Genomic DNA, 20,405 nt, shown 5'->3' with positions numbered 1-20,405 from the left:
TTTTGTCTCCTTAGGTAGGTTTATTCCTAGGTATTTTATTCTTTTTTTTGTGATGGTAAATGGGACTGTTTCCTTAATTTCTCTTCCTGATATTTCATTGTTAGTGTATAGGAATTCAAGAGATTTCTGTGCATTCATTTCATATCCTGCAAACTTACCAAATTCATTGATTAGTTCTAGTAGCTTTCTGGTGGCATCTTTAGGATTTTCTGTGTATAGCATCATGTCATCTGCAAACAGTGACAGTTTTACTTCTTCTTTTCCAATTTGTGTTTCTTTTATTTCTTTTTCTTCTCTGATTGCCGTGGCTAGGACTTCCAATACTATGTTGAGTAAGAGTGGTGAGAGTGGACATCCTTGTCTTATTCCTGATCTTGAGGAAATGCCTTCAGTTTTTCACCATTAAAAAACTGTGGATTTGTCATATATGTTTGCTGTGGATTTGTCATATATGGCCTTTATTATGTTGAGGAAGCTTCCCTCTATGCCCACTTTCTGGAGAGTTTTTATCATAAATGGGTGTTGAATTTTGTCAAAAGCTTTTTGTGCATCTATTGAGATGATCATATAGCTATGTAGTTGAAAAAGGAGAATTTTATGAGCCTTTTCAGATAATTGTGGATTTTCTTCTTTGATACTATACCAAAACTCGAGAAAGTGGTGTTTATATGTGTATATATATATATATATATATATATATATATATATATATATATGAATTTATTTATTTGTTGGCTGTGTTGGGTCTTTGTTGCTGCACGCAGGTTTTCTCTAGTTGTGGTGAGTGGGGACTACTTTTTGTTGTGGTGCGCGGGCTTCTCATTGCAGTGGTTCTCTTGTTGTGGAGCATGGGCTCTAGGCATGTGGGCTTCAGTAGTTGCAGCACGCGGGCTCAGTAGTTGTGGCTCACAGGCTCTAGAGTGCAGGCTCAGTTGTTGTGGTGCACGGGCTTAGTTGTTCCACGGTATGTGGGATCTTCCCGGACCAGGGCTCGAACCCGTGTCCCCTGCACTGGCAGGTGGATTCTTAACCACTGCGCCATCAGGGAAGCCCAGTGGTGGTTTTTTAAAGGTTAGTTGCAATTTGGAATCTGCAATTGTATCAGTTGACTTTTCGAAATCTGTTCTATTAAAATCCATTGCTCTGTCTTGTAATAAGAATTGATCTTGACCCATTACAAAAATATTGGTTTTCTGAATTATATGACCACCCAAAATTTGACACATTTTATTCTAATATCAAAAAAACCCCTAATTATATCACCACCTATTTCATTAGAAAAGTCTGTAAGCATTGGAAAGCTGTCAAGTTTATAGTCCAGAATTCTAATTTTTACTTGAAAACTCAAAATTTATCATTAGCCACAAATACTGTCAGTTGTTTTACATGAAGTGACAGACTCACTTTGTCCATTTTTGAGAAGTTGTCTGCCAAATACCCAACTCTGAATAACCATAATTAGTCTGTCCTTGTTCTTTCAAGTAAACATGGTGTTTCATGAAAAAGCTGCTAGCTCGGATCATAGCTCAAATAGCTAAGTTGAGACAACCACTGTACTTTGCTATCCAGCAGAGGTGCTTTATGTGTGCTTCTCATTTCATATAGAGAATATTAAAAAGATATGATGTATTCAAGGTTCAAGAGTTAATAAAATTAATACTTATTACTGTGTCACCATGGACATAAGTGAAATTGTTGTTTTTTAAAACTGCCAGTAAGTGATGTTGGTGAAAAACAATGTCACTGCTTTGATGCATGCTGAGTTGCTACAAGTTCTTCCCACCATTGCTTTTGAATCATCAGCGCAAATGTTAACACAGTAAAAAAGGCAAATTGCATCTTAGTATTGTGAAAATAACTCTGACCTCAAAGACTCTCTGAAAGGATCTGGGAGGTCCTCTGGGGATGGCAGACTATACTTTGACAATGCCACTTCAGTCCATGTGTACATATTTGTATGTATACAAATATGTAGGGCTGGAATAGTTGTGGCGCGTGGGCTCAGTAGTTGTGGTTCGCAGGCTCAGTAGTTGTGGGACATGGGCTTAGTTGCTCCGCGGCATGTGGGATCTTCCCAGACCAGGGCTTGAACCCATGTCCCCTGTATTGACAGGCGGATTCTTAACCAGTGCACCACCAGGGAAGTCCCTACCACATCTTCCTTATCCATTCCTCTGTTGATGGACATTTAGGTTGTTTCCATGTCTTGGCTATCGTAAATAGTGCTGCTATGAACACAGGGGTGCACGCATCTTTTCAAATTATAGTTTTATCTGGGTATATGCCCAGGAGTGGAATTGCTGGATCATAGTTCAACTCTATTGTTAGCTTTTTGAGGAACATCCATACTGTTTTCCACAGTGGCTGCACCAATTTACATTCCTACCAAGAGTGTAAGAGGGTTCCCTTTTCTTTACACCCTCTCCAGCATTTATTATTTGTAGACTTTTTAATGATGGCCATTCTGACTGGTGTGAGGTGGTACCTTATTGTAGTTTTGATTTGCACTTCTCTAATAATTAGTGAAGACAAGCATCTTTTCATGTGCCTATTGGCCATCTGTATGTCTTCTTTGGAGAAATGTTTATTTAGGTCTTCTGCCCATTTCTCAATTGGGTTGTTTTTTTGTTATCGAATTGTATTAGCTATTTGGGTATTTTGGAAATTAAGCCTTTGTTGGTCTCATCATTTGCAAATATTTTCTCCCAGTCTGTAGGTTATCTTTTCATTTTGTTTATGGTTTCCTTTGCTGTGCAAAAGCTTATAAGTTTGATTAGGTCCCATTTGTTTATTTTTGCTTTTATTTCTATTGCCTTGGGAGACTGACCTAAGAAAATATTGGTATGATATCTGTCAGAGAATGTTTTGCCTATGTTCTCTTCTAGGAGTTTTATGGCGTCTTGTCTTATATTTAAGTCTTTATGCCATTTTGAGTTTACTTTTGTGTATGGTGTGAGGGTGTGTTCAAACTTCATTGATTTATATGCAGCTGGCCAACTTTTCCAACACCACTGGCTGAAGAGACTCTCTTCCTATTGAAATTTTATTAATTTGAGTCCTCATGATTTTATTACTCTAATACATGATTTCCAACCTGTGTTCTTTAGAGCCTAGGATAGAGTTTCAGGAGTGGGGGGAGTGATGCAGGGATGGTTTTTACAGTGAGAAGAGGACTGAGGCCAGGACCCCAGGAAGGACCAGAATGAAAGAGCGGGAGAGAGGCATGGCAGAATCCAGAAAGAGGATTGCACAGGAAGAGAACAAGGCAATGGTTGCCACTGAAGCACTGATTTACTTTCACGTATGGAGGAGCTACTTCCATTTATCTTTCCTAAACCTGTTCAAAGCTCTACAATTTCATTCTGGAAAAGACCATAAGCCATCAGTGTTATCCTCTCTATCGAATGTTGGAAGCAGCCTGAGTACAGTGGAAAGATCACTAAAGCTCTGGCCCCACCCCTCGATTGTTGGGAAACCTTGGACAAATGATAACTCTGAAACTTCAGTGTTTTCATTGGTTAAAACATGTGTAACAGGGTCGTTTATAGGAGAAAACTAGAATCATGTATATGAAGAAAGCACTATATGATATTTGCTAACATTTGCCCATGTTTCTAGATGTCAGGCCTTGTTTAAAAAGCTTACCTGTATTATCAAGTTCTGTCTTTAATTCTCTTATCAACCCTAAGATAGGCACTATTATAATTCCTGATTTACAAATATGAAAACTAAGGTTCAGAGAGGTTAGTTTGCACTCAATATAGATCGTGTGCACCATCTATGAATACTTCGTTAAAGTATTTTTTTTCAACTTCGTTAAAAAAAAAACACCAGATTATAGAATGAAGGTAAATGTAAAATGGGCTTAATAACTCTAGCCGGGATATCAAGAGAGTTAATTAGGCGCTAAACACTGAGAGCTAGTCCTGAGAAGCAGCAGAAAAGCTAGATCTCACGTGGGCCGTCAGCTGTCTCAGCAAGGGGGCGGGGACGCTGGCGCCCAAGACACGAGGGCACATCCGCCGAGAGGACCTAGGTAGTAGGAAATCTCAGAAATGAAGTGGGAAAATTTAAAGCACCGAAAACAAACTTTGCCTAGATTACAGTTTGAACCTGTAGCGTTCACTGCCTTTTACGAAGACAATGAGGCCTATTGATGAGGCTATTTCATTTGCTCGCTGAGAAACTCCCAGGGAACCGGGGAAACCAACCTGCGACCCAGCTTACCCGCAAGCCGTCTCCCAAGGCAACCGGGAGGAGGCGTGGTCTGAGGATAGGTCCCGCCCTCTTTCTCCAACTCAAATAACGATTGGCTTGGAGGCACGGCGGTGGCGCCGGGAGGCGGATCCAGGATCCCCAGCTCTGGCTGGGCCGCGCAGCCATTTTGGACTGTGTGGGTTTCCGGGACGTTTCGAGTGCGTCCTAGGTCTCGGGGGTTCCGCAGATCACAGGCCCAGGGCCCGCGTCCGAGTGTCAGGTTGGAGCCGGGAAACGTCCCAGGGGGTAGCGGCGGCGGGGGCAGGATGAGCGCGGAGGCGGCGGACCGGGAGGCGGCCACCTCCAGCCGGCCCTGCACCCCGCCGCAGACCTGCTGGTTCGAGTTCCTGCTGGAGGAGTCGCTGTTGGAGAAACATCTGCGCAAGCCCTGCCCGGGTAAGCGCGGCGCCTGCAGCTCGAGCGCAGCGGGACCCGGTCACCGGCGCTGCCCTCCCGTCTCTCACCATCCCGCGCCTTCTCGGCCACGAACCTGCGGCTCGGGAGGCGGGGACCGGAGCCGAGCTCTGGCTAGGCCCCCGGCTAAGTGTTAAACACACCAGTGCGGGAGCACTGCTGTGGGAGGCCAGAGAAAGGCGCAAAACAAAGGAGCTTCCGCATCCACCCCCTTTTACTGTTCGGGGTTTTAACACCTGCGAGATGGCCTTGTGAGAGTATTTGGGTTGGGGAGGCTGGCTCGAACCCTCCTCTTGACAGAACCCCGCACAGTTTGGGGAGATGGGGAGAAATCAACTATTCGGGGGCTGATCCTGACCCTAATTAGTTAACTATCTTAGGTTCCTATTTAACTGTTTTATTCCTCAACGAGGAGACTTTACCGACTCTTAATTATATATTTCAAAGTTAAGCTGTAAATCAAAATGAAGAAATCTTTGAAAGCAGGAAAAAACTACAGTTGCAAGATGGTTCTTGTATAATGATGATCATGATTAATATCCCAGTTAATGAGTACTCTCAGGGAAGGTGGAAAACGCCAGGCATTTCTGGAAAGAGGTACTGGCATGAAAAAGTAAGTTCCTTGGATGATATTTTGCTGATAAAGTTCGAATCCAGTTGTGGCTTGTTCAGTCTAATAGACTGGCTTTAGTCTCCTGGTGGAGACTGCTGTGCGAAGTTAGTGTACTTCACTTGGGCAGTTTTACCACCTATATTATATTATGTTCTTTTAATTAATTGATTTTGACTAACGTTTGTTGAGTCTTTCTGCGTGCCAGTCACTGTGCTTAATGCTTCATATCTGTTATCTCATTTAATCAGTCTTCATAGTAATCCTGTGAAGTAGGTGGCATTATCCTCTATTTTGCATGACAAACAGGTGCAGAGGTAACTTTATGCAGGCCCCACTAATTAAGCATTAAAACAGTGATTCTAAAGATGACATCTCTTTCCTTTAATTGACATTCGTTGTTTGCTGAACTGGAAATCTATAACCATTATGTTCTTCCCTGTAAAGTGCTTTCTTCTGCAGGAATCTGTTATCCTTTCTTCCTTACACCCTTCCTGATCTTTTCCTTTAATCCCCAGGCACACTTCTTATAAATCATAATCCTTAGTTATTCTACCTACACAACTGTTTGGATTTTTTTTTAACTTTCTTTTTAATTGAAGTATAGTTGATGTACAATGTTTCAGGTGTACAGCAAAGTGATTACGAGAGATATATATATATATATATATATATATTCCTTTTCAGATACTTTTCCATTATAGGTTATTATAAGATATTGAATATAGTTCCCTGTACTATACGGTAGGTCCTTGTTTATTTTATATGTATCTGTCAATCCCAAATTCCTAATTTATCCCTCCCCCCCTTTCCCATTTGGTAACCATAAATTTGTTTTCTTTGTGAGTCTATTTCTGTTTTGTATTTTTTTTTTTTTTTGTGGTATGCGGGCCTCTCACTGTTGTGGCCTCTCCCGTTGCGGAGCACAGGCTCCAGATGCGCAGGCTCAGCGGCCATGGCTCATGGGCCCAGCTGCTCCGTGGCATGTGGGATCTTCCCGGACCTGGGCACGAACCCATGTCCCCTGCATCAGCAGGCAGACTCTCAACCACTGCGCCACCAGGGAAGACCCTATTTCTGTTTTGTAAATAAGTTCATTTGTATCACTTTTAGATTCCACATAAAATGATGTCATACGACATTTGTCTTTCTCTGTCTGATGTACTTTTCTTAGTATGATAATCTCTAGGTCCATCCATGTTGCTGCAGTGGCATAATTTCATTCTTTTTTATGGCTGAGTAATATTCCAATGTATATATGTACCACATCTTTATCCATTCATCTGTCAGCGGACACTTGGGTTATTTCCATGTCTTGGCTATTGTGAATAGTGCTGCTGTGAACTTATGGGTGCATGTATCTTTTCAAATTAGAGTTTTTGTCTTTTCCAGATATATGCCCAGGAGTGGGATTGCTGGATCATATAGTAACTTTATTTTTAATTTTTTAAGGAACCTCCATACTGTTTTCCATAGCGGCTGCACCAGTTTACATTCCTGTCAATCATGTAGGAGGGTTCCCTTCTTTCCACACCCTCTCCAGCATTTATTATTTGTAGACATTTTGGTGATGGCCATTCTGACTGGTGTGCGGTGATACCTCATTGTAGTTTTGATTTGCATTTCTCTAATAGCGATATGGAGCATCTTTTCACATGCCTGTTGGCCTGTTTGGATTCCTTTGTGGTCAAAAACTAATACAGTGAATGCTTTGGATCTTCATAATTAGAACTTAAGTTCAAGAATTATTTTCTTTTAAATCCTAGATCCTGCACCAGTTCAACTTATAGTCCAGTTTTTGGAACAGGCTTCTAAACCTTCAGTTAATGAACAGAACCAAGTTCAACCTCCACCTGATAACAAGAGAAATCGTATTTTAAAGCTTCTTGCTCTTAAAGTTGCTGCACATTTGAAGTGGGACTTAGACATATTAGAGAAAAGGTATACAAGATTTAAATGAATTTATTTTTAGTACTGTTAGATATCTTGGTTTATTTCAATATGTGTTCTTATAATATTGGCCCTTAAAATGAAAATTATTTTTCTCTGCATTCTTGGTAAAATATGCAAGTAGTTTTCAAAAGGTGTAAGAAAATATTCGACTATTAGATGAATTTAAATAACCTTTTAAAGTATAAACTTGGTGTTATCAATAATGAGCCATTTTATTATTGTTCTTTTCTTTGATGTGCTAAGTAGGAAAGTCCATGCCTAAACAGTTTTAAATGTTCAGTTTACTTTTACATATCTGAAGAAAATGAATAAAAATTAATGATGCATGGTACATAATGTATGGATGATTCCTTATTGAATAATTCAATTTATTTTACTGGGCATAAATCAATCACTGTCTCCCAAACTCTTAAGCTGTCTTATTAGAATCAGTGGTTATTTGTTTACAAATAAATAATTTCAAAGGCGTAGTTATAAAATGATTTGTTTTCATCCCCTTCTCACAATTGAAAAAGAAATACCTTATAGAACATTTGGGAAAATTCAGAAAATAAGAAATAATAGAGGAGGGGAGAGAAGTATTTTTAACATTTTTGTGTGATTTATTTTTAAACAAAATTGTGAACATATCTTATATACTGTTTTGATTTGTTTTATTTCATATAGCAGGATATCATGAACATTTTCCCATTTTGTTTTTTGGAGTTTATTCCATTGTATAGATAATTTATTAACTGTTCCTCCATTGACAGTTTTCTCTAGTTTTTCACTTTTTTTTTTTTTTTTTTTTTTACCGGTACCCGGGCCTCTCACTGTTGTGGCCTCTCCCGTTGCGGAGCACAGGCTCAGCAGCCATGGCTCGTGGGCCCAGCCGCTCCGCGGCATGTGGGATCTTCCCGGACCGGGGCACGAACCTGTGTCCCCTGCATCGGCAGGCGGACTCTCAACCATTGTGCCACCAGGGAAGCCCTAGTTTTTCACTTTTATTAATGACAGAGCCTTAAATGTCTATGTCCGTAAACTTTATCTGAATTTCGAGTTACAGCCTTAGTATAGATTGTTAAATTGCTTGGTCAAGTGGTATAAACATTTTTAAAGCACACTATGCATGTTACCAGATTGCATTCCGAGAGAGTTGTATTAGTTTATACTCACACTAGTAGTATTTAAACATTGTTTTTGCACCATATCTTCTATAGCATTAAAATTAGAATTAAAAAAAAAGTTTTATGCTTTAATCTAAGGGGAAACTTATCCATTAATAGATTTGAGGCATATCAACAGGTAGCAGTGTGTACAAAAAAGCATGATGTATGTGTTACACTTGGAAAATTGAGCATTGATTGGCTATTTGATGGTAAGCAATTAAAATTTTTTTAGATGTGAAATTTATACTGTCATTATGTTAGGAGGTAATTTTTTGGAGATATATTCTGAAATACTTGTGGAAAAAATGATTTAATATTGGGAATTTGCTTCACAATAATATGGGAAGGAGGGAAGTGGGTGGAGTGGAGATGAAACAAGATTGGCCATCAGTTGATAACTGTTGAAGCTGGATGATGGGCACATTGGGCTATATTATATTATTCTGTCTACTTTTGTATATGTTTAAATTGTTTTCATAATGAAAGCTTAAAAAATCTTTTTGAATTTGATAGGTATATTTTCATATAAGTTGTTGAAACAGGTTAATAAAATGGTCTGTAGATTTACTCCTTTAACAGTATAATTACTTTGAGTGAAAATACTGAATTGTGTATTTTGTGATTACACAGCTTATATATCTTTTGATTCTTCCTTTTTAAGTTTGTCTGTTCCAGTATTGAATATGTTACTAAATGAACTGCTGTGCATCAGTAAAGTTCCTCCCGGAACAAAGCACATAGACATGGATCTGGCCACTTTACCTCCAACCACTGCCATGGCTATACTTCTCTACAATAGATGGTAAATGTTTTCATAAACCTGAAATGTGTTGGGCAGCCTCTCTTTAATTGCACTCTGACTTCCAGGGATATGCTTTTAAGTTACTCCTTCTACTCTAGGGATCTCTCAGAGGATCTTGGAAACAGTGAATCTGTTGGTGGAGAAAATTTATGACTGCATAGATGAAAAGAATTCTGATAAAGATGTGGATGACTTACAAAGTTTTTATTATATATCAATTAGAATTTCAGATAGTTTTTAAGTTTTCTAAGGAGCACTTGAAAAAAAACTTGAAGTGATATTTACAGTGTGTTAACTTTTGGTTTTTTGGTCTTTTTTACAGGGCAATTAGGACAATTGTTCAAAGTAGTTTTCCTGTCAAACAACCAAAACCTGGACCTCCTCAGTTAAGTGTGTAAGTTGGCCATTTTTTTTTTTCTTAGATTCCATATATATTTGTTAGCATACGGTATTTGTCTTTCTCTCTCTGACTTACTTCACTCTGTATGACAGACTCTAGGTCCATCCACCTCACTACAAATAACTCTATTTCGTTTCTTTTTATGGCTGAGTAATATTCCATTGTATATATGTGCCACATCTTCTTTATCCATTCGTTCGATGATGGGCACTTAGGTTGTTTCCATCTCCTGGCTATTGTAAATAGAGCTGCAATGAACATTTTGGTACATGACTCTTTTTGAATTATGGTTTTCTCAGGGTATATGCCCAGTAGTGGGATTGTTGGGTCATTTCGTAGTTCTATTTGTAGTTTTTTAAGGAAGCTCCATACTGTTCTCCATAGTGGCTGTACCAATTCACATTCCTACCAGCAGTGCAAGAGTGTTTGCTTTTCTCCACCCCCTCTCCAGCATTTATTGTTTCTAGATTTTTTGATGATGGCCATTCTGACCAGTGTGAGATATCTCATTGTAGTTTTGATTTGCATTTCTCTAATGATTAATGATGTTGAGCATTCTTTCATGTGTTTGTTGGCAATCTGTATATCTTCTTTGGAGAAATGTCTATTTAGGTCTTCTGCCCATTTTTGGATTGTTTGTTTGTTTTTTTGTTATTGAGCTGCATGAGCTGCTTATAAATTTTGGAGATTAATCCTTTGTCAGTTGCTTCATTTGCAAATATTTTCTCCCATTCTGAGGGTTGTCTTTTTGTCTTGTTTATGGTTTCCTTTGCTGTGCAAAAGCTTTGAAGTTTCATTAGGTCCTATTTGTTTATTTTTGTTTTTCTTTCCATTTCTCTAGGAGGTGGGTCAAAAAGGATCTTGCTGTGATTTATGTCATAGAGTGTTCTGCCTATGTTTTCCTCTAAGAGTTTGATAGTTTCTGGCCTTACCGTTTAGGTCTTTAATCCATTTTGAGCTTATTTTTGTGTATGTTGTTAGGGAGTGTTCTAATCTCATTCTTTTACATGTAGCTGTCCAGTTTTCCCAGCAGCACTTATTGAAGAGGCTTTCCTTTCTCCACTGTACATTCCTGCCTCCTTTATCAAAGATAAGGTGACCATATGTGCGTGGGTTTATCTCTGGACTTTCTATCCTGTTCCATTGGTCTGTCTTTATGCTTTTGTGCCAGTACCATACTGTCTTTATTACTGTAGCTTTGTAGTATAGTCTGAAGTCAGGGAGCCTGATTCCTTCAGCTCCGTTTTTCATTCTCAAGATTGCTTTGGCTAATGGGAGTCTTTTGTGTTTCCATACAAACTGTGAAATTTTTTGTTCTAGTTCTGTGAAAAATGCCAGTGGTAGTTTCGTAGGGATTGCATGAATCTGTAGATTGCTTTGGGTAGTATAGTCATTTTCACAATGTTGATTCTTCCAATCCAAGAACATGGTATATCTCTCCATCTATTTGTATTATCTTTACTTTCTTTCGTCAGTGTATTATAATTTTCTGCATACAGGTCTTTTGTCTCCTTAGGTAGGTTTATTCCTAGATATTTTATTCTTTTTGTTGCAGTGGTAAATGGGAGTGTTTTCTTGATTTCACTTTCAGATTTTTCATCATTAGTGTATAGGAGTGCCAGAGATTTCTGTGCATTAATTTTGTATCCTACTACTTTACCAAATTCATTGATTAGCTCTAGTAGTTTTCTGGTAGCATCTTTAGGATTCTCTGTGTATAGTGTCATGTCATCTGCAAACAGTGACAGCTTTACTTCTTCCTTTCCAATTTGGATTCTTTTTATTTCCTTTTCTTCTCTGATTGCTGTGGCTAAATCTTCCAAAACTGTGTTGAATAAGAGTGGTGAGAGTGGGCAACCTTGTCTTGTTACTGATCTTAGTGGAAAAGCTTTCAGTTTTTCACCATTGAGGACAATGTTGGCTGTGGGTTTGTCATATATGGCCTTTATTATGTTGAGGAAAGTTCCCTCTATGCCTACTTTCTAAAGTAGGTTTTTATCATAAATGGATGTTGAATTCTGTTGAAAGCTTTCTCTGCATCTATTGAGATGATCATATGGTTTTTCTCTTTCAATTTGTTAATATGGTGTATCACGTTGATTGATTGGCGTATATTGAAGAATCCTTGCATTCCCGGAATAAACCCCACTTGATCGTGGTGTATGATCCTTTTAATGTGCTGTTGGATTCTGTTTGCTAGTATTTTGTTGAGGATTTTTGCATCTATGTTCATCAGTGATATTGGCTTGTAATTTTCTTTCTTTGTGGCATCCTTGTCTGGTTTTGGTATCAGGGTGATAGTGGCCTCGTAGAATGAGTTTGGGAGTGTTCCTCCCTCTGCTATGTTCTCGAAGAGTTTGAGAAGGATAGGTGTTAGCTCTTCTCTAAATGTTTGATAGAATTCGCCTGTGAAGCCATCTGGTCCTGGGCTTTTGTTTGTTGGAAGATTTTTAATCACAGTTTCAATTTCAATGCTTGTGATTGGTCTGTTCATATTTTCTATTTCTTCCTGATTCAGTCTTGGCAGGTTGTGCATTTCTAAGAATTTGTCCATTTCTTCCAGGTTGTCCATTTTATTGGTATAGAGTTGCTTGTAGTAATCTCTCATGAGCTTTTGTATTTCTGCAGTGTCAGTTGTTACTTCTCCTTTCTCATTTCTAATTCTATTGATTTGAGTCTTCTGCCTTTTATTCTTGATGAGTCTGGCTAATGGTTTATCAATTTTCTCTATCTTCTCAAAGAACCAGCTTTTAGTTTTATTGATCTTTGCTATCATTTCCTTCATTTCTTTTTCATTTATTTCTGATCTGATTTTTATGATTTCTTTCCTTCTGCTAACTTTGGGTTTTTTTTGTTCTTCTTTCTCTAATTGCTTTAGGTGCAAGGTTAGGTTGTTTATTCAAGATGTTTCCTGTTTCTTAAGGTGGGATTGTATTGCTATAAACTTCCCTCTTAGAACTGCTTTTGCTGCATCCCATAGGTTTTGGGTTGTCATGTCTCCATTGTCATTTGTTTCTAGGTATTTTTTGATTTCCTCTTTGATTTCTTCAGTGATCACTTCGTTATTAAATAGTGTATTGTTTAGCCTCCACGTGTTTATAGTTTTTACAGATCTTTTCCTGTAACTGATATGTAGTCTCATAGCGTTGCGTTCGGAAAAGATACTTGATACAATTTCAATTTTCTGAAATTTACCAAGGCTTGCTTTGTGACCCAAGATGTGATCTATCCTGGAGAATGTTCCATGAGCACTTGAGAAAAATGTGTATTCTGTTGTTTTTGGATGGAATGTCCTATAAATACAAATTAAGTCCATCTTGTTTAATGTATCATTTAAAGCTTGTGTTTCCTTATTTATTTTCATTTTCTGTCCATTGGTGAACGTGGGGTGTTAAACTCCCCTACAATGAATGTGTTACTGTCTATTTCCCCTTTTATGACTGTTAGTATTTGCCTTATGTATTGAGGTGCTCCTATGTTGGGTGCATAAATATTTACAATTGTTATATCTTCTTCTTGGATCGATCCCTTGATCATTATGTAGTGTCCCTCTTTGTCTTTTCTAACAATCTTTATTTTAAAGTCTATTTTGTCTGATATGAGAATTTCTACTCCAGCTTTCTTTTGGTTTCCATTTGCATGGAATATCTTTTTCCATCGCCTTACTTTCGGTCTGTATGTGTCTAGGTCTGAAGTGGGTCTCTTGTAGACAGCATATATATGGGTCTTGTTTTTGTATCCATTCAGCCAGTCTGTGTCTTTTGGTGGGAGCATTTAATCCATTTACATTTAAGGTAATTATTGATATGTATGTTCCTATTCCCATTTTCTTAATTGTTTTGGGTTTGTTATTGTAGGTCTTTTCCTTCTCTTGTGTTTCTTGCCTAGAGAAGTTCCTTTAACATTTGTTGTAAAGCTGGTTTGGTGGTGCTGAACTCTCTCAGCTTTTGCTTGTCTGTAAAGGTTTTAATTTTTCCATCAAATCTGAATGAGATCCTTGCTGGGTAGAGTAATCTTGGTTGTAGGCTTTTCTCCTTCATCACTTTAAATGTGTCCTACCAGTCCCTCCTGGCTTGCAGAGTTTCTGCTGAAAGATCAGCTGTTAACCTTATGGGGATTCCTTTGTGTGTTATTTGTTGTTTTTCCCTTGCTGCTTTTAATATGTTTTCTTTTTATTTAATTTTTGACAGTTTGATTAATATGTGTCTTGGCGTGTTTCTCCTTGGATTTATCCTGTATGGGATTCTCTGTTCTTCCTGGACTTGATTAACTATTTCCTTTCCCACATTAGGGAAATTTTCAACTATAACCTCTTCAAATATTTTCTCAGTCCCTTTCTTTTTCTCTTCGTCTGGAACCCCTATAATTCGAATGTTGGTGCGTTTAATGTCGTCCCAGAGGTCTCTGAGACCGTCCTCAGTTCTTTTCATTCTTTTTTCTTTATTCTGCTCTGCAGTAGTTATTTCCACTATTTTACTTCCAGGTCACTTATCCGTTCTTCTGCCTCAGTTATTCTGCTATTGATCCCATCTAGAGTACTTTTAATTTCATTTATTGTGTTGTTCATCGTTGCTTGTTTCATCTTTAGTTCTTCTAGGTCCTTGTTAAACGTTTCTTGCATTTTCTCTATTTCCAAGATTTTGGATCATCTTTACTATCATTATTCTGAATTCTTTTTTAGGTAGACTGTGTATTTCCTCTTCATTTTTTAGGTCTGGTGGGTTTTTATCTTGCTCCTTCATCTGCTGTGTGTTTTTCTGTCTTCTCATTTTGCTTATCTTACTGTGTTTGGGGTCTCCTTTTTGCAGGCTGCAGGTTCCTAGTTCTCATTGTTTTTGGTGTCTCTCCCCAGTGGCTAAAGTTGGTTCAGTGGGTTGTGTAGGCTTCGTGGTGGAGGGGACTAGTGCCTGTGTTCTGGTGGATGAGGCTGGATCTTGTCTTTCTGGTGGTATGTTTTGGGGTGTCTGTGGAGTTTTTATGATTTTAGGCAGCCTCTCTGTTAATGGGTGGGGTTGTGTTCCTGTTTTGCTAATTGTTTGGCATAGGGTGTCCAGCACTGTAGCTTGCTGGTTTTTGAGTTAAGCTGGGTTCTGGTGTTGAGATGGAGATCTCTGGGAGATTTTCACCGTTTGATATTACGTGGAGTTGGGAGGACTCTTGTTGACCAGTGTCCTGAAGTTGGCTCTCCCACCTCAGAGGCACAGCACTGACTCCTGGCTGCAGCACCAAGAGCCTTTCATCCACATGGCTCAGAATAAAAGGGAGAAAAAGTAGAAAGAAAGGAAGAAAGAAAGAAAGAGAATAAAATAAGATAAAATGAAGTAAGATAAAATAATTAAAATAAAAAATAATTATTAAGAAAAAAAATTAAAAAAATAAAAAACAAAAAGGACGGATAGAACCCTAGGACAAATGGTGAAAGCAAAGCTATACAGACAAAATCTCACACAGAAGCATACGCATACACACTCACAAAAAGAGGAAAACGGGAAAAAATCATAAATCTTGCTCTCAAAGTCCACCTCCTCAATTTGGGATGATTCGTTGTCTATTCATGTATTCCACAGATGCAGGGTACATCAAGTTGATTGTGGAGCTTTAATCCGCTGCTCCTGAGGCTGCTGGGAGAGATTTCCCTTTCTCTTCTTTGTTCACACATCTCCCGGGGCTCAGCTTTGGATTTGGCCCCGCCTCTGTGTGTAGGTCACCGGAGGGCATCTGTTCTTCGCTCAGACAGGACGGGGTTAAAGGAGCCGTTGACTCGGGGGCTCTGGCTCACTCAGGCTGGGGGGAGGGAGGGGTGCGGTTGCGGGGTGAGCCTGCGGTGGCAGAGGCCGGCGGGACGTTGCACCAGCCTGAGGCGTGCCGTGTGTTCTCCCAGGGAAGTTGTCCCTGGATCCCGGGAACCTGGCAGTGGCGGGCTGCACAGGCTCCCCGGAAGCAGGGTGTGGATAGTGACCTGTGCTCGCACACAGGCTTCTTGGTGGTGGCAGCAGCAGCCTTAGCGTCTCATGCCCGTCTCTGGGGTCTGGACTGTTAGCCGCGGCTTGCGCCCGTCTCTGGAGTTCCTTAAAGCAGTGCTCTTAATCCCCTCTCCTCATGCACCAGGAAACAAAAAGGGAAGAAAAAGTCTCTTGCCTCTTCGGCAGGTCCAGACTTTTCCCCCGACTCCCTCCCGGCTAGCTGTGGTGCACTAACCCCCTGCAGGCTGTGTTCACGCCGCCAACCCCAGTCCTCTCCTTGCGCTCCGACCGAAGCCCCATCCTCAGCTAGCAGCCCCACCTGCCCCGGCGGGTGAGCAGACAAGCCTCTCGGGCTGGTGAGTGCCGGTCGGCACCAATCCTCTGTGCGGGAATCTCCCCGCTTTGCCCTCTGCACCCCTGTGGCTGTGCTCTCCTCCGCGGCTTCGAAGCTCCCCCCTCCACCACCTGCAGTCTCCGCCTGCGAAGGGGCTTCCTAGTGTGTGGAAACCTTTCCTCCTTCACAGCTCCCTCCCACTGGTGCAGGTCCCATCCCTATTCTTTTGTCTCTGTTTTTCCTTTTTTCTTTTGCCCTACCCAGGTATGTGGGGAGTTTCTTGCCTTTTGGGAGGTCTGAGGTCTTCTGCCAGCGTTCAGTAGGTGTTCTGTAGGAGTTGTTCCATGTGTAGATGTATTTCTGGTGTATCTGTGGGGAGGAAGGTGATCTCTGGGTCTTACTCCTCTGCCATCTTTCCCCTGTCTCCCTAGCACAGTTTAAATGCCTAAGAAATATCTGATAAGTAAATGAATAAATGGAAGAAATCATTATTTCTAGGCAACATTATTTTGTAATGCTACCTACAAATGTCATCTAAAAATATCATGAGTAGAGGGACCCTGGTGGCGCAGTGGTTAAGAATCCGCCTGCCAGTGCTGGGGACATGGGTTTGAGCTCTGGTCCAGGAAGATCCCACATGTCGTGGAGCAGCTAAACCCGTGCGCCACTACTGAGCCTGAGCCTGAGCAACTACTGAGGCTGCACTCTAGAGCCTGCAAGCCACAACTAGTGAAGTCCGTGGGCCTAGAAGCCTGTGCTCCGCGACAAGAGAAGCCACTGCAATGAAAAGCCCACACGCAGCAACGAAGACCCAGTGCAGCCAAAAATAAAAATAAAGTATATATATCTCATTATTAGAAAATCATTTTCTGGGTAATGTTTTGATGCTTAGCATTTGTGTTATATTTTTGTTTGTTTGCATGTCTGTATAACCATGCAGATGTTTATCTTTTGTTACTTTTTAAACACCAAAAAACTGAGGAAATGAATAAATGAAGAAGTAGAAAAAAAAAAAATTGAGAGGTTTTTTTTTTAATACAAAGTAAATGAGAAAATAATGGTAAAGGAGCATCAGCATTGAGTTTTTGTTTGTTTTTTAAGCATGAAAAGAAGTAGCATTAAAAACATTTTTATTTAAATTCAACCTCACTTTCCAGAATTATCTTTAAGTTTTGAATTTTCAGTCTTTCAAGTAATGTTTGATACTCTTCAATCATTTCTCTTTTAGTATGAATCAGATGCAACAGGAGAAAGAGCTAACAGAAAATATTTTGAAAGTGGTGAGTATTGGCATCAGTTATACTCTAACCTTTCTGGGACATATTTAGAGCATGTGTAGGTGCTTCTTCTAATCTTAGGGATATAAGAGTTGGCAAGGTCTAGATGCAGTGGCATTTACATTTTTACTTGTTAGAACATAGTTTGGTAATATTCTAAATAGTACATTAAAAAAAAATTAATTAATTTTGGCTGTGCTGGGTCTTTGTTGCTGTGCCCGGGCTTTCTCTAGTTGCGGTGAGCAGCGGCTTCTCTTCATTGTGGTGTGCGGGCTTCTTATTGTGGTGGCTTCTCTTTGTTGCAGAGCACGGGCTCTAGGCACACGGGCTTCAGTAGTGGTGGCTCGTGGGCTCTAGGGTGCAGGCTCAGTAGTTGTGGCGCATGGGCTTAGTTGCTCTGCGGCATGTGGGATCTTCCTGGACCAGGGCTCAAACCCGTGTCCCCTGCATTGGCAGGCGGATTCTAACCACTGCGCCACCAGGGAAGGCCCCTGTGTGCAGGATCTTTTAGTTGTAGCATGCAGGATCTTTAGTTGCAGCATGCAAACTCTTAGTTGCGGCATGTGGGATGTAGTTCCCTGACCAGGGATCAAACCCAGGCCCCCTGCACTGGGAGCGTGGAGTCTTAGCCACTGGACCACCAGGGAAGTCCCTCTTTTTTTTTTTTAAGGTAATTTTAACAAATATAATTGCACTCCTGCTATGTTAGAAACATTTTTAAAATAGATTAATACACTAAGCTACTAAGTATCCTGTAAATATTTTTTGGTTAATATAGTCCAGTGCTGCCATTTTTGTATTTTAATAATTTGTTTATTGAACTTTTGTAGCTAAAAGAACAAGCTTCTGATTCTATCTTGGTACTAGAGGCAGCCCTTAAATTAAACAAGGATCTTTATGTCCACACGATGAGAACGCTAGATTTATTGGCCATGGAGCCAGGCGTGGTAAATGGAGAGACTGAGAGTTCCACTGTTGGATTGAAAATCAAAACCGAGGAGATGCAGTGCCAGGTATTTATTTCAGTATTTAATCAACGCATGGCAAATTTTTGGAAAATCTTATTTTTAATTAGAATTTATTTCTGCCCTTGTCCCTTTGATTTTGACTTCAGATGCTATTAAGACTTCGCATTGCATTTAATTTGTGAATTTTATAAGACCTCACTTGAAATTTTTCTAAAAGAAATGCAAGGAAAATTTCATTTGATCTTTTGTCTCTGAACTGGTTTCCCAGTTGTATTTAGGAGACTGACAATGCATGAATATGTAACTAATTTACAGTTCATTCATATTATTAGAAATCTAATCATACCAAAAAAACAAAACAAAACTAATATTGTACTAGACTTTGAAAAATGTGGGCTACTAGAGAAACACCTAGTTTTTCAAAGATCTTAAGGTTGCCTGCTTTCTGTAACTCTGTGCTGTAATTCCTTTGTTGCTTTCAGTTGTTGTTTGTTGTTAGATATTTTTTGTATTGATGTCTTCTTTTTCCCTGCTGGATTGTAAACTCTTTGAGGTCTCTTTTTTAAATATATTTGCCTCTTTCTCACTTTCCAGCACAGACTCTTGAGTATAATAAAAATTTTAAAATATTTGATGATTGCCTAGAGAGGGCCACTAGCCTTTTACATTCTGTGTTCTTTTTACATTTTATGTTCATTGTGTGAGTTGGCATGACTTCTTTAATCACTATTTCCCAATCCTGAAATGGCAGAAATAGCTCTGACTTTAAAGGGTTTGGAGGTACCTTTTCAGATTAGCTGGTTCTGGAGGTGAAAATAATCCCTTTTCAAGACTTGTTAAGATGGAGTCTTGTACAGTAGGAGGAGGAGTCAAGAGGCATTGACAGTTGGCAACCACTTTAAATGGTCAATTAAACTTCCATGGAGGAGGTTTCTGGTACTGTCATATCTTATACTCACTGAGTCTGTTTAAAAGTCTTGGTAACATGTCTGATTTTCACAATGTAGTGGATGATATGACCTGAAAAAACAGAACTCTTACATAAATGTGCTAGTTAAACCCTATCAAATATTCTTTTAATTACATAGCTGAGCCATAATTTCTGTTTTTTGAATAGCAAATTAGTACTAATACTCATTTCCTGGCATGTTAATGTTTAAAGTGCATTTGCAGTCTTTATGTTACTAAAATTTACCTGACTCAAAAGAAAAATCTTCAATTTTTCCTTAGTTAAACCATAAGTATTACTGTCCTTCAGGGCAGCTTCATTAGCAGATTTGGTTTTTTTTGTTTTGTTTTCATCTATTGACCACATCTTAACTGTAGAATTTAAAGTCGTTTTAATGGCTAGTCAGTATAATTATACTTGAAAGTATCTTTTTGGTATCTTGTACTCTGCCTGGAAAGGGAAATTATATGTAACTATAATATGTATGCATATGTATGTGTGTTTATGTGTGTTTAAATCTTTCTCTATTATGTATACACACACATACTATTTTTAAAAATTGCTTTAGCACTCTTTTACCCTAGATGGAAGGAAGCGCTCTAGAATGAAAATTAGCCCAACATTAAATGTGGATTAAATAGTGCAAAGCAGTATTCTAGAGGCTGAGAAGAATTAATCTTGATTTGTTGAACAGGGCAGAATAGCATCTGTAATGCATATCAGTAAAGAGTAGATCAGTCATGAATACCAGAGACTATTACAGCTTAGGAGTTCAGAGGGGGAATGAGTATCTGTTGGCTAAGGTTGGTTTGGTGTAAATGGAAATACGGGGTGTGGAATGAAGTTCATTTGTAGATCTGATGTGAATGGGGCATTGAGAAAACTGGTGTGATTGAAACAGAGGAGAATAGAGAGGTTTGGAGAGAGAAATTAGTCCAGATTCTGAGACCCTTGAAGATCAGGCCTTGGGGTTTGAACTTTCTCTTACCTGGGGGAATAATTTGAAGGCTTTTTAAGAAAGGCATATTGAGAAGACAGATCAGTCAGCCTTGTGTAGAGTAAATTTGAGATAGAGTATTAGGAACCTAGAGATCTGGCTTCAAGTCTGGGCTCTGCCAGTGTTTGGTTATATGCTCTTTAGCAGAGATGTTACTTTCTGGACCTTAGTGTTCTTGTTCATAAAATGGCCAAGTCGAACTCAGTCTTTGAGTTCTGCATTCAGTAAATCTAGGTATCAATTTATTAACGTTCTTGGAAAAATATACAAGTTCTATTAGAAAAGGACAACTGGAAATGCACTATCGTTTTATAGTCATTAATTCAAACTTCT

General features: G+C 39.3%; 1 protein-coding gene across 3 annotated transcripts in view; it reads left to right on the top strand.

Annotated features, from left to right (window-relative positions):
* Positions 1-4,328: 4,328 nt before the first annotated feature.
* INTS8 (integrator complex subunit 8) overlaps positions 4,329-20,405 on the top strand; it is a 65,140-nt gene continuing 49,063 nt past the window's right edge. For all 3 annotated transcript variants that reach the window (XM_079902000.1, XM_079901999.1, XM_079902001.1), the window contains exons 1-6: positions 4,329-4,653; positions 7,048-7,222; positions 9,044-9,184; positions 9,507-9,578; positions 17,110-17,161; positions 17,989-18,171. In XM_079902000.1, coding sequence (XP_079758126.1) covers positions 4,524-4,653; positions 7,048-7,222; positions 9,044-9,184; positions 9,507-9,578; positions 17,110-17,161; positions 17,989-18,171 — 753 coding nt within the window. In that variant the 5' untranslated portion in view covers positions 4,329-4,523. The remainder of the gene's footprint in view (positions 4,654-7,047; positions 7,223-9,043; positions 9,185-9,506; positions 9,579-17,109; positions 17,162-17,988; positions 18,172-20,405) is intronic.

This window comes from Stenella coeruleoalba (assembly GCF_951394435.1).
Source record: "Stenella coeruleoalba genome assembly, chromosome: 17".
Classification (NCBI taxonomy): domain Eukaryota; kingdom Metazoa; phylum Chordata; class Mammalia; order Artiodactyla; family Delphinidae; genus Stenella; species Stenella coeruleoalba.
Note: the sequence above shows the minus strand (reverse complement) of the source record. Positions and strands in the feature narration are given on the sequence as shown.